Here is a 13955-nt window from a genome sequence, read left to right as displayed (position 1 = left end):
GCGATCTCACATTCCAGAGCTTTTGTTGTTCATTCAGCCAATCAGCTGACGATCACGGAGAATACACATGGCTAATTAATATGCACGTACAGAGAGAGAGAGAGGGAGGGGAGGGGGAGAGATAGAGTGTCTGGAAGTTCCAGCAGTTACATGTGTGTGCAGTGCAGTGCGAAATTAAAGCGTGATTGTCATCAAAGCAGTCATCATCAAAGCTTTGTTTGACAAAGGAAGGCAAGGAGAACAGGATAATTATTGTCTGTGGCTGAATTTCTTCACAAGGACAGAGAAAGCACAGAGACTGCTGGTGTGTGGAGCATTTTAAGCTAGCGATCTTTATGCTAACGTGTTAGCAGACTTCATCGTCACAAAAACAACAAACAGATGGATTATTCAGCGGCTGAAAGAGAGCCGGACAGACACAGTAGTTGTCTGCGATGATGACGTGACGCCAGCACCGCGCTATATTTTTATGGGTGAGTTTTTATATACGTAACGTTACATTTCTTGGACATAATTATGTCCAGTTTTTAATGTACTGTATATGTATTGTTCTGTGTAGAAGTGTAGTTCATAACAACAGTATCTGTTCTCAGAGAGGTGTGGTTTCACTGACAGCTTAGACCAGGAGGGGGTTGTTTTATGTAAATGTGATGATTCTGTCTCTTGGCTCTCAGAAGGTGTAAATCTTTGAGGCTAAAATTCTACCTAAAGCAGTTTGAGGAGTGCCTACATTCAAATGGCCATATCTTCATCAAATATTATCCGATTTTCATGTGTTGGACATTGTTGGAAAGCTTAGAAATCACACTTTCAGAATCTGTAAATAACTCAAAATATCCCTCGGTATACTTGTGACCGGTTTTGCCATAGCTGGCCACAATTATGACATGAGTGCCAGAGGGAAGGACTTCAAGGCTGTTGTAGTCCAAGAAGTAAGAAGGGCTGGTGCCCTAAGTTGGACTGCCATTGGGTGGGTCCTTGTGAGGTGTTGGAGAAGTTGAGTGAGATGGTATATAGGGTCCAGCTGCCACCTAGGGGCAGACAGGTGGCCCTCCACAGCAACAGGTAGGCGCCATACAGAGGAGATGCACGTTCACATCAGCGCTCTGGTTTCATGAAATCTTTAAAGACAAATGTGACACTCATGCCCATAGGGCCAATGAAGGTTTACCCTACCAACCCTTCAAATTTGCCCATTCCCCCTAACTCATCCGCTGCTCATCAACAAGATGTTCCAAGACTGCAGGCGCAGCCACCTCTGATCACCCAAAGTTGGCCTCCGAGATGGAGAAGGCCCCCCGGCCACCTCAGGGACTTTTTATGTGATGGAGGGACTTTGTAAAGAGGGGCAATGTAGCTACCTGCAGTAATCTTCTGTTTATAAAGTGTACCTGTTCTGTAATGGTCTGCGTGTCAGTGAATGTGTGTGGGGTAAGTCAGGTATGTGGTTGGATGAGCGAGTATGAGGTGCAGAGGCCTGTGTGTATGTTGTAGGAGTGAGAGCAGAAGTTCTGAGGAGAGCTAATGATTCGTTGTTGTTATTGTTTTGTTTGCTTTGGTTACAGCCAATAGTACCTGTTCAGTTTCTTCAATAAAGTCACTGTTGCTGACTCTGCATTCATTGTTTCAAGCATCCCAGTGGTATAGTCCACAGACCTTGGTGTGGAGGGCTGGGGTTCAAATCTCAGTCAGGGCAGGTCAGCGAATACCCAATGTGAGCCCTTTGGCAAGGCCCTTAATGCTACTTGCCTTTCACAGATGTGTATATTAATCAATGTAAGTTGATTTGGATAAAAGTCTCAGGTAAATTACATAATAACAGTGTTAAGAAGACATGGTAATTTAAATTAAAAATGTAAACGTTATTTCATATGACAGTTTTTGCCTCCAACTTTTATTTGACAGTGTAATTTTGTACAGAGCAGTCATAAACTTGTATAGATCCAGAAACTGTAGTGCGTGACATTATGAAATAAATCTAGCTGTACGCATACAATTTACAGTTCATAATGGCATGCTCAAAGGCATTATCTCTTGAAAGATTAGAAAGTAATGGCATGGTCACATTGAACCCTTTTAAAAACATCCATGAAAACTTCATGTCTAGTTGCTACTGACTCGATGTGTTTTGATAAAAATGACCTGGATGAATGAGAATCTATGAACACTGATGTGTTTCACTCTCAAACCTTCATCAAGGAGTAAAACTGATTGTATCACATGACAATGTCATTACACTAATGGCTTTCCTTGACTATGGTTTGACATATACTCCGTCTAACTTGCACCTCAATCTAAGAAGTCACATTTTGTTGTATTTTCTTTGTCATGACATTTTTCTTTGTGTTTTTCTCTGGTTTAATCAATATTATGTAGCATTTAGGGGCAAATATACAAATTAACAGGCCAAATGCAGAAGACAAAATTGCAAACGTTTCCACAGCTGCAGTAAACTTCCCAGGAGAGCTGACGTATGCTGGAATGAAGGTGATCCACACAGCACAGAATATCAACATGCTGAATGTGATGAATTTGGCTTCATTAAAGTTATCTGGCAACTTTCTTCCTAAAAATGCCAGGGCCAGACAAATGATTGCGAGGATTCCTATATAACACAACACTGCATAGAAAGCAGCATCAGACCCTGTGTTACATTCTAACACAATCTTCCTATTGCTGTATTTGAAATCCATGTCTGGGAAAGGAGGGTTTAACGTAAGCCACAAGATACATATTACAATCTGAATTAAAGTGCAGGAGCCAACAATGATTCTTTGCTGTGTAGGACCAAACCTTCCTGCAACTTTGTTGCCCGGAATTGTGGCTTTGAAAGCTGTAACAACAACAATAGTTTTTCCCAAGACACAGGAAATACAGAGTGCAAATGTCACACCAAAAGCTGTGTGGCGAAGGATGCATGTCCACACTGTAGGTCTGCCAATGAAAGTGAGTGGGCAGAGAAAACACAGGAAAAGAGAAAACAACAGGAAACAGCTGAGCTCAGAGTTGCTGGCCTTTATCACTGGGGTTTTTCTGTACTGGATAAAAACCATCACTGTGGCCAGGGACAAGAAGGCTCCCAGCAGGGACACAGCTGTGATAGCTATCCCCATGGGCTCGTGATATGTCAGGTATTCAACTGATTTGGGAATGCACTCATCTTTTCTGTCACTGGACCAGTACTCTTGTGGACATGGTGTGCAGTCTGCTGCACCTGAAAAAATAAGTGAGGGAATGTTCATATGCATGGAAGAAGGTAGATGTGTTTTTTACAAACTACATTTAAAAAAAAAAAAAAAAAAGGGATTTTCTCTAAAGCTCTTTATGTCTGGAGCATCATCAGGATGATAAAGAGTAAAAACTTTTTTAGTCAAGAAAGACCAGAATGACCTTCTTCTCTGGCCCATGTCTGGCCCTGACCTCATTAAAAAGAATACATTTGTGTATGCAAAAGATGTAAAAGATTATTATTTTGAAGCATGCACATCAAAGCTTTTATTTTAAATGTAAAATATAAGCAAACACTAAAAATATGTAATTTGTGTAGATCTGTTCATTTTCCCCTTTACCCGTTGAGTTGGCAATAGTTCCATCTGCACAAGGAATGCAGTCAAAGCAGCAAAGGGGCTTTCCTTTAATTTGAGCTTTCCTGGTTCCTACTGGACAAACAATAGAGCATACTGATGAGGGAACCTGAGGGAAACAGTGCAGACAAATAAGGTATAATCAAATGTTTTATTCAGCATGTGACACAAATACAAGCTTTTGCATAAAAAATATCATTCTTACCAGCTTTCCTGTTCTCCACACAATCTCTTCCTCCCGAATGCTTAGCTTATAATCACCATTACCAGAAGAAGCAAAATGACCCAGTGTCACATGTTGGACCTGGCCATCTCTCAGCTGCCAGTTAATAATGTCATAAGAAGCAGGAGGGTTGCCGTTCTCATCAAAGAACACAGTATCACCAAATTTATTTTGGAAACGTACCCTTTGTAGCTGAGCAGTGACCTGAGAAGATTAACACACTTTTAGACATTTCATAGTGGTCATTTAGTATAAATGTATGCATTTCTTGTCTATATGCCAACAGTGGAATGTTCATGGATTTTACTGTTTGCATTTCTCACCTGCTTGGATTGAATTTCTGATATATTCAAACATTGCCTCGCTGCTTCTCCTCCAGCTGGTTGGCAGAATACCAGTTGATGTAAGGCATGTGCAATGGCATAAACTGCCTTGTACACATTATATGATACTCTGAGCTGTGTGACATCAAAGAATGCATCCTGGGAATACAATAATGTCTCATTGCCTGTGCACATGTCATTTGTCACATCAGTACCCGTGTTTTCACTGCGTAAAACAGGTTTGCATCCCACCATAATCTCCCAGAACGTCCTGACAAAGGCTGCACTTGGATCTGTATTGGGGTTGATGCTTGTAAGAAATGGTTTTAGAGTTGGTATAGCCATCTTCTGCATCACAAACCCAAGAGCTCCACCAAAAGCTTGATAGATTTCAGGTGTGGAGGGCTGTGTTGCTGTTATCCATGCCTCACTACCAATCCATTGTATTCCGGTAATGTTCTGTTTCACTACCTCCTTCATCAGGGGATAAATGTCACCCTCAGGAACAAAAGCCAGAATGACTTTGACTGTTGACTGCTTGATCATTTCCACAACATTCAGGATTTTGTCTAAAGTGTATGTACGGTGAACTGTTCCAACAAATGCAATACAAATCCCAAGCTTCTTAACCTCTTCTGTGAAAGCCAGGATCCCATTCCGGCCATAGTCACTGTCAGACTGTAAAGTGCCAATCCACTGCCAGCCAAAACGTTTGACCAGCGCTGCCAGAGCTTTTGCCTGAAAGTAGTCGCTGGGGATTGTTCGAAAAAATGTAGGGTATTTAACTCGGTTACTCAGGCAGGCACATGTTGAGAAGTAACTTACCTAAAAAATATCAACAAAATAATATCATCCTAACTTTGCAGATGAAAGTTAATGTTATATTAATTAATAACTATCTATCTGTACTTTCTCCTCTCCCTTCCTCTAATTCTCCCAACAGTATTTTTTATAAATCAACTGGCAAGAAAAAGTTATTTGTGTATATTTATAGGATGTCTCTGTATGACATATGGAACATGTTGTAAACATCATATACAGTCTTTCTCTTCCTCTACTAACAGAAAACTAACACTACATTTAAATAAGTTTGGAAAATAAATACAAGTCAACCTACAAAAGCATCAAATATCACAGATCGCTTAAAAAAGCAAATGTCTTACAACTGCAACTTGAAATGGTCCAAGAATTCCAGCCACAGCTAAGGACTGAGATGATCCTGCCTCTGCTATGAGGGCAGATATTGCTGGAGCACACAAGGATGTTGAATTGTTCTCCTCTTGCCCACTTGCCAGTGTCAGTGCTGCACGTAAAGTATTTGTGGGAGATGAACATGAGTTCAGGATCCTGTAGCCAAGAGTTATGTTTGGCAGGAGTGTGTGGTCTTTGTTGATTTCTTCTATTGCAAATATCATCACTTGGGTCCATCGAAAAGCTCGAAGGTCGAAACTAAAAAGGTTTTGGGGATTGAAATATGTTTCAAATTAAACTGCTGTTTTTTTTTCCATTTTAATACATTGATGAGTTTTCAATAGCAGAGGAACAAAAATGCAAAACAGAAGTAATACTTACCGTGCACACATTGCCCCTGGTGGCTCACTTTCAAATGTATAAGTGCTGCCAATCTCTTTGTTGAAAACAGGGAAAATTCCTCCAATCATAATTTCTCCCTTCTTGAACAAACTTGGCATATCAAACCTACCAAACCGTTCACAGCCAGACACTGCGTTCAGGTAGAGGATCAGTAAAGACAAGAATACGGATCTCTGCATATTTGCTCTGTATCCTTTTTTTAAGGAGTGTTGGATCCAGCTTTTATAATAGCTGTGCTGAAAGCAGGGAGCATACTCTCTTCATACAAAGTTGTTTTATTCCCCACAGAATAAATGAGCAATTTTAGATTGGTAAGACAAGTACAGCAGGAAAACAGGATGTATATAGACACGTTCCCAATCGCACGTCTCATGCTGCCAACACAAGTAATGGATTTAAAGCACTTTAAAATGTCACTTCAGAGCTAGTGAGAGAATCGAATTTTGTCTATATATAGTGGTATGCAAAAATTCGGGCACCCCTGTACATTTTCAAGATTTTCCTTTATAAATCATTGGTTGTTGGATAAGAAATTTCAGTTAAATATATCATATAGAAGACAAAAACAGTGATATTTGAGAAGTGAAATAAAGTTTATATAATTTACAGAAAGTGTGCAATATTTCAGTGGCGGCTCCTGAAGAAAATTTCAGGGGGGGCAATTTTTTCTGTTAATGATTTAGGTGACCCATTCAATAGGTGAAAAAAGCAAGACAGTATCAATTTGTTGTTAGGTGATTAACAGTCCTCCTGGTCTCCACTAGATGGCAACTTGATAAACAAATAGTATTTACATTAATCTAATGCATGATGTAAAATAGCTAAACAGGACACAAGATGTGTCCAACAACCACATAAAGACAGGGGCAGCATATTAAGTCAAGTATTTATTAACTGACCAAGACCTTTCACAACCTTTACCAGATACATACAACAGACATATTACAAGATAGTGCAGTCAACTTATCAATTCAGTGTAAAGGAAAGTGCAGAATTGGATCTTTAGATGTGTTGCTAAATGCATTTTACAATACTCTCTTACACAAAACAGTCCGATTGTCTGATTTGCGTGAAGTTTAACCTGCAGTTAAACCCTGAGCGATACAAACATCGACAATGTTAGCAAACAAGCTAACGAACGTGGATACAAATGACTGCTGTCCGCTGCTACGAGCCATAAACAGCTAACACGTATGAAAGCTTGAACTGAATTTATCGAGAGACGTGAAGATGTGAAGAAAAGTGACGCTTCTCCTAGTGACGCTTCTCCTAACCTTTATTCCCTGATTGAACTCGCTATCCGACTCGACTGTAGACTGAGAGAAATATGACACCACCTCCGCGCTCTGTCGACTATCATCGTTCTCCCCTTAGCTCCCCACCGACATTCCCTCCTCCCATCAATCTCACGAACGACACAGAACCCATGCAGCTGGGCCGTACCCGACTCTCTTCCACTGAGAGACAACGCCGGATTAAGTCGGGCTCCTGCATCTACTGTGGACAACCTGGTCACCTCATCGCTTCCTGCCCGAGCCGCCCAAAAGCCTAGCTGTATCCTGTCCTGCACCAACGTGAGTGACTCTGGTGGGTCAAGTCCGATGGGGGCAAGAGACAATTTCCCTTTCCTGCCTCGTCGACTCTGGAGCAGACGATAATTTCATGGACAGAAGATTGGCTGAACAGGCTGGGATCCCGTCTGTTCCCCTACGTCACCCCAAGACCATTTCTGATCTGAACGGCAACCTCCTGGCTGAAGTCACTCACCACACCATACCTCTCACCATCATCCTGTCGGCAATCATCAGGAGGAAATCCAACTGTTCCTGATACCTGCCTCTTCAGCTGCAATTGTCTTGGGTCTTCCATGGCTGGCACATCATAATCCAACATTCAACTGGTCCACAGGTCAGTTATCCAGCTGGAGCGTGAACTGCCATTCGCGCTGTCTCAGGTCCGCTCACCCTATCCCATCAAGCAAGTCTGGCTCCGCTCCTGAACCTCCGAACCTCACCGGCGTCCCTGAGGTTTACCACGATCTGGCTGAAGTCTTCTCAAAGGATTGTGAGCTCTCCCTGCCGCCTCATCGTCGCTACGACTGCGGCATTGATCTACTCCCAGGAGCCACTTTACCTTCGAGAAGACTTTATAACCTCTCTAGAACGGAACGCCAAAGCATGGAGGATTACATCAATCGGTCCTTGGCTGCCGGTCTCATCCGCCCCTCCTCTTTTCCAGTCCGTGCGGGTTTTTTCTTCGTGGAAAAGAAAGACGGTTCTCTCCAACCCTGCATAGACTACAGAGGACTCAATGACATTACCGTTAAAAACCGATACGCACTACCCCTCCTGGACGCTGCCTTTAGCCCCCTTTAGCAAGGCACGCATCTTCTCCAAGCTGGACCTGCGGAACACTTACCACCTCGTCCGCATTAAGGAGGGAGACGAGTGGAAGACGGCTTTTAATACTCCTATGGGTCATTTCGAGTATTTAGTTATGCCTTTTGGCCTCACCAACGCCCCTGCCGTCTTCCAGCATTTGGCTAATGACATTCTGCGCGACATGCTGGACAGGTTCCTCTTTGTCTATCTGGATGACATCCTCATATTCTCTGAGAGAAGAGGAACATGTCCAGCATGTCCGCCTGGTGCTACAACGACTCTTGTAAAATAAATTATTTGTGAAAGCAGAAAAGTCCATCCCATTCCTGGGATTCATTGTAGAGCAAGGCAGTCTTTCCCCTGATCCCAGCAAAATTTCCGCTGTGAAAGACTGGCCACCACCCACCACCCAGAAGCAAAAATTACATATCAATGTAATTTTGCGGCTGCAAAAAATGTGGCTGTAATTTATCAAAAATTACAGCCGCATTTCTGAACCCCTCACTAAACTCACCTCTCCTAAACAGGTTTTCCTCTGGTCAAGTGAGTCCGAAGCTGCCTTCCTGCAGCTAAAAGAGATGTTCACCTCTGCACCTATCCTCTCTCACCCTGATCCGGAACTCCAGTTCTTCGTGGTGGTCGACGCGTCGGACACTGGGGTCGGGGCGGTCCTCTCTCAGCGGAACCTTGACGACCAGAAGCTCCATCCCTGCGCCTTCTTTAGTCGTTGCCTTTCCCTGGCCAAGAAGATCTACGATGTTGGCAATAAGGAGCTCCTGGCTGTCGTCTTGGCTCTCCAAGAGTGGAGGCATTGGCTGGAGGGGACCGCCCAACCTTTCATTGTCTGGACAGACCACAAGAACCTGGCTTACCTGCAAGATGCAAAGAGACTGAACTCAAGACAAGGGCCCTTTTCCTCGGTCACTTCAAGTTCACGCTTACCTTCCGTCCAGGCACTCGAAACGTTAAACCAGACGCCCTTTCCTGCCTCTACGCGCCCGACCCTCCAGATCAGGAGTCTGGACCCATCCTGCCCCCCTCATGCATCCTGGACGCTGTTTCCAGCCTGAGTGAGTTTGTCCCTCTGGAACCACAGATGAACTTTGTGCCACCGTGGAGTCGCTGACTTCCCCTGATCCAGCCATTAGCTATTACATACTTCCCTCTGACTATACTTACGTTTCATGCTAGCTCGCTGTACCTCAGGGCTAATAAAATCGTATTTTACATACTTACCTTGTCTTGTCTGCATTAATGTCCTCCATTCTCACTCTCAGTCGTTTCCCCTTAAAGGGAAACGTAACACCAGGAGGGGGTTGTGCTATGTAAATGTGATGATTCTGAGAATTGGCATAATAATTAATTTAGTTTTTTCCCATTTTGAGTCACTTACACTTACTTCATGAGTCACCATAATGGTATTTCTAAAACCCTCAGAATGCCCCATTTTTACCCCAAATTTTCTGCATCAGGGTATCTGCAGGTTTCAACAAGTCAAAACGTCTTAAAGACTTTTTAAGACTTTTTTAAGACCATAATGAATACAATTTAAGACATATTTCAAATACATACTGGCAAAAAAAGTACAAAAGACATGAAGGAAAATTGGAGCCACAAATTGTTGAACTTGCACTTACCCATGTTATACAAGCAATTCAGCTTCCCAGTAGGCTTTTGTTAAGCATTCTCTGACATTTTAAGGCCTAAAAAAATTATTGGATTTAAGACTTTAAGACCAAAAATTGCCCCAGGCAAATTGAGTTTGAGACCCATACTCTAAACGCTTCCTATAGCTTAAAATTAGACTGGATTCTATTGGAAGTTATTCTGGACCATTCTTCTTTACAAAACATCTCCAGTTCAGTCAGGTTTGATGGTTTCCGAGCATGGACAGCTTTAAATCACATAACAAATTTTCAATAATATTCAGGTCTGGGGACTGAGATGGCCATTCCAGAATTTTGTGTTGGTTCCTCTGCATGAATGCCTAAGTAGATTTTGAGCAGTGTTTAGGGTCGCTGTCTTGTTGAAAAATCCAGCACCGGCACAACTTCAGCTTTGTCACTGATTCCTGGACATTGTTCTCCAGAATCTGCTGATATTGAGTGGAATCCATGCGACCCCAACTTTAACAAGTGTTGTGATTCAACTTTAGTAATTGGTGAGAAAATATTAATATAAATGAGCAATTGTTTTTATAATTAATTTTGTTATTAATTTTCTTAAAAAAACGGGGCACCACTCCTCTTAAAGAGAGGAGAATGACAGAAAGTCTGTCACTTGTGTGTGTGTGTGTGTGTGTGTGTGTGTGTGTGTGTGTGTGTGTGTGTGTGTGTGTGTGTGTGTGTGTGTGTGTGTGTAAAAAGAGGGGGGCGTGTCACTTTGGCAGCAGGTAACAGGAAGTGAACAAAACAAAGCCAAAGTAAAACAGGAAGCAACAAACAAAGCCAAAGGGTAAAAGAAGGAGGGGTCTCTGACGTTACTCTTGTCACGGCGACGTGCCTCCCACTTCCAGGTTACCAAAAGGTGGCCGCTACATCACGTGAAAATGGCGTCACTCGATGTTACCGTGAGACGACGCGAGATGGCACTCGTGCTCTGATTTCTTCACTCCGCTCTTCCGTCTTTCACCAGCGGAAACGCTGAGTAAAAAGGCACAAAGAATAATAAACAATCGATCAGCTGGGTGGAAGGCGCCGCGGTGTTTCCGCTAAACGGTCCGCTAGCTTAGCTCGCAGGTATTATTCTAAACAAGTTACAGCCATGTGTGAGACACGGTGACGATGAAAGAAAATAAAAAGCACATAAACAATAAAAACACAATGAAACTACGGGGTGCACTCTCGTGTTGATAATAAGCTTTAAACAAGCCACTTGCCCAGACACAAGCTTCGCTTACTATGAGTTGCCTTCCAACGAGTAAGGAAGGGTCCTGGGATCGCGTCGCGCGATTTTACTCCATGCGTCGGCCGTTTTCCGCCGGGATAGGGGGGAAGAGCGAGGGCCTCGGTGCGCGGCTCTAGAGCTGTGTAATGCGTGGTCAACCGACTCACGATAGGGACAGCGGGTCGACAGTGATTTAGGAGCGTGTATAGCATCCACAATCTCCTCTTCTGAAGGAATGGTAAGGAATAACTCGCAGGGAGTTATTCGTTTAGTCTCTGATCAAAAACAAAAGAAAGCAAAAAAAGGAAAAACCAAAAATGTGGTAGGAGTGAACAAAGAAAGAACCTGCACAGCTTGGCCAGCAAGAATGGAGTTCTTTGTAGTAGTGATGATCCTCTCCAACAGAACCGACGTCCACCCACGCTAAGAGTCAATCCGAAGTGGCCGAACTCTTCAGTTCGTTCCGTTTTGATACCTTTGCCTCGGGGGCGGGGCATCCCGTGGTGTCCACCAGTGGGTGAACGGCGGCCTGCCGTAGACGTCATCTGCCCCATTGGGTTGTGGAGGATGAGTACATCACAGCTGGACGCCTTGGGTGGATGGATTCCTTTCCTTTGTTCTTCCCCATGTGGCTCCTGGGGTCTTTCAGACCGCCATTTTAGGTCTCAGCTGCATTCAGGCTTTCCCAAAGAGGACAGTGAGGCCTCACAGTCATGCTGGGCCCAACAACAAGATTATCAGTCACTGCACTGGCCCACAGCCCCACAGCATGATGGAACCACCAAGTAGCAAGTGTTTTTCTTGGAATGCTGTGTTCTTTTTCCACCATGCATAACGCCCCTTGTTTTGCCCAAATAACTCTATTTTATTTTCATCAGTCCACAGCAACTTATATCGCGAGGTATGCTAAAGCACATTTGGACAAGCCAGCTACATTTTAGCTGGCTTGTCCAAATGTGCTTTAGCATACCTCGCGATTTTGTTTGTGGCGGGTGCAGAGCAAAGGCTTTTTCCACATTACTCTTCCATACAGCATCTTCTTGTGTAAAGTGCGCTGAATAGTTGAACAATGCAGAGTGACACCATCTGCAGCAAGATGGTGTTGTAGGTCTTTGGAGTTGGTCTGTGGGTTGACAGTGACTGTTCTCACCATCCTTCACCTCTGCTTATCTGAGAGTTTTCTTGGTCTGCCACTTCGGGACCTTAACTAGAATTGTGCCTGTGGTCTTCCAATTCCTCACAATGTTCCTCACAGTGGAAACTGAGAGCTTAAATATCTGAGATAGCTTTCTGTATCCTTCCCCTAAACCCCATTTGTTAAGCTCAACGCCCGGGGGACAGATGTGGCCCGCCACGTCATTTTATATGGCCCGTAAGTGGTTAATTGGTCTTAAAAATCTATTTCAAAATAGGTCTATGCTGCTTTAAGGTGTGCGTTAACCATAAACTACATCTCCCATAATGCATGGCGATTGCATTACCTGCAAAGTGACAGCATCCCGCCACAAGATCGCAGTGTATAATTGTATATGTATCACCCGACGAGTGAAATTGATTGAGACTGTGATCACAGCAGAATGCGTTCACAAAAGCCACACCCAAAAACGATGTGGCAGTGAAAGCTAGTTTTATTGTGGCTGAAGAAATGGCCCGTGCTTCAAAGTTTTTGAAGCTGTGCATGCTGAAGGTGTGTGAGCAGGTCTGCCTGGACCAGATACAGACTTTTAAAACTGTTAGTTTGTCAAGAAACAACATCGCGGACTAGGTTACATCTATAATGCATATTTGTAACTTGAATAAGTCATCAGTACAGAAATATATATATATATGTATGCAATATATGTGCAATGCAATGTGTTACGGTGTAGTTACCTTTATTTGACATTTGGTTTACAGTTGGTTACATTAAGTTACATTTATTCTGTATGACAATTACATCTGGCCCTTTGGGGGTAACCATTATGCTGATGTGGCCGTTAGTGAAAATGAGTTTGACATCCCTGCCCTAAACCATGATGTTGAACAATCATTGTTTTCAGGTCATTTGAGAGTTGTTTTGAGGCTCCCATGATGTCACTCTTCAGAGAAGATGCAAAGAGGAGAAACACTTACAATTGGCCTCCTTAAATCAATAAAAACTTATGCACATGCCTAATTTTGTTTTTTTAATTCTTGCACACTTTCTGTAAATCATATAAACTTCATTTCACTTCTCAAATATCACTGTGTTTGTCTCCTACATCAAATATTTAACTGATCCAAACAACAATGATTTATAAAGGAAAATCATGAACATTTACAGGTGTTCCCAAACTTTTGCATTGTATGTACAGGTGCATCTCAATAAATTAGAATATAATGGAAAATTTAATTTATTTCAGTAATTCAACTCATTTTGGCTCACATTTGACAAGAACCAAAAAGGGAGTATTTCAAAAAATCTGAATATGGTAAAAAGGTTCACTATTGTAACTTTATGGTGTCACATACCAATCAGCTTATCAACTCAAAACACCTGTAAAGGTTTCCTGAGCATTTGAGTTTGATTCACAAGGCTACACAATCATGGGGAAGACTGCTGATCTGACAGTTGTCCGGAAGACAATCATTGACACCCTTCACAAGGAGGGTAAGCCATAAAAATTCTGAAGCTGGCTGTTCACGGAGTGCTGTATCCAAGTATGATAACAGAAAATTGAGTGGGAGGAAAAAGCTCATAACCCAATGGCTTGAAATCCAGTGTTAAGTTTTCACAGTCTGTTAAGGTTTGGGGTGCAATGTCGTCTGCTGGTGTCGGTCCACTGTGTTTTTTGAAAACCAATGTCACTGCACCCATTTACCAAGACATATTAGAGCACTTCATGCTTCCTTCTGCTGACAAGCTTTCTGAAGATGCTCATTTCATTTTCCAGCAGGATTTGGCACCACCATAATTGTATGTGGCTGTAATCCATTGTTCTTTGTC

General features: G+C 42.8%; 1 protein-coding gene across 1 annotated transcript; it reads right to left on the bottom strand.

Moving 5' to 3' along the window:
• Positions 1-2294: 2294 nt before the first annotated feature.
• On the bottom strand, positions 2295-5821 carry LOC310941817 (extracellular calcium-sensing receptor-like; the record flags this gene model as incomplete). The annotated part of the gene is made up of 6 exons (XM_083907065.1): positions 2295-3214; positions 3570-3693; positions 3790-4011; positions 4131-4955; positions 5294-5579; positions 5703-5821. 6 exons carry the CDS (start codon positions 5819-5821, stop codon positions 2295-2297), a joined length of 2496 nt encoding a protein of 831 aa, XP_083763191.1.
• Between the last annotated feature and the right edge of the window lie 8134 nt (positions 5822-13955).

The sequence above is a fragment of the Microchirus variegatus genome (assembly GCF_963457635.1).
Source record: "Microchirus variegatus genome assembly, chromosome: 20".
NCBI lineage: Eukaryota > Metazoa > Chordata > Actinopteri > Pleuronectiformes > Soleidae > Microchirus > Microchirus variegatus.
Note: the sequence above shows the minus strand (reverse complement) of the source record. Positions and strands in the feature narration are given on the sequence as shown.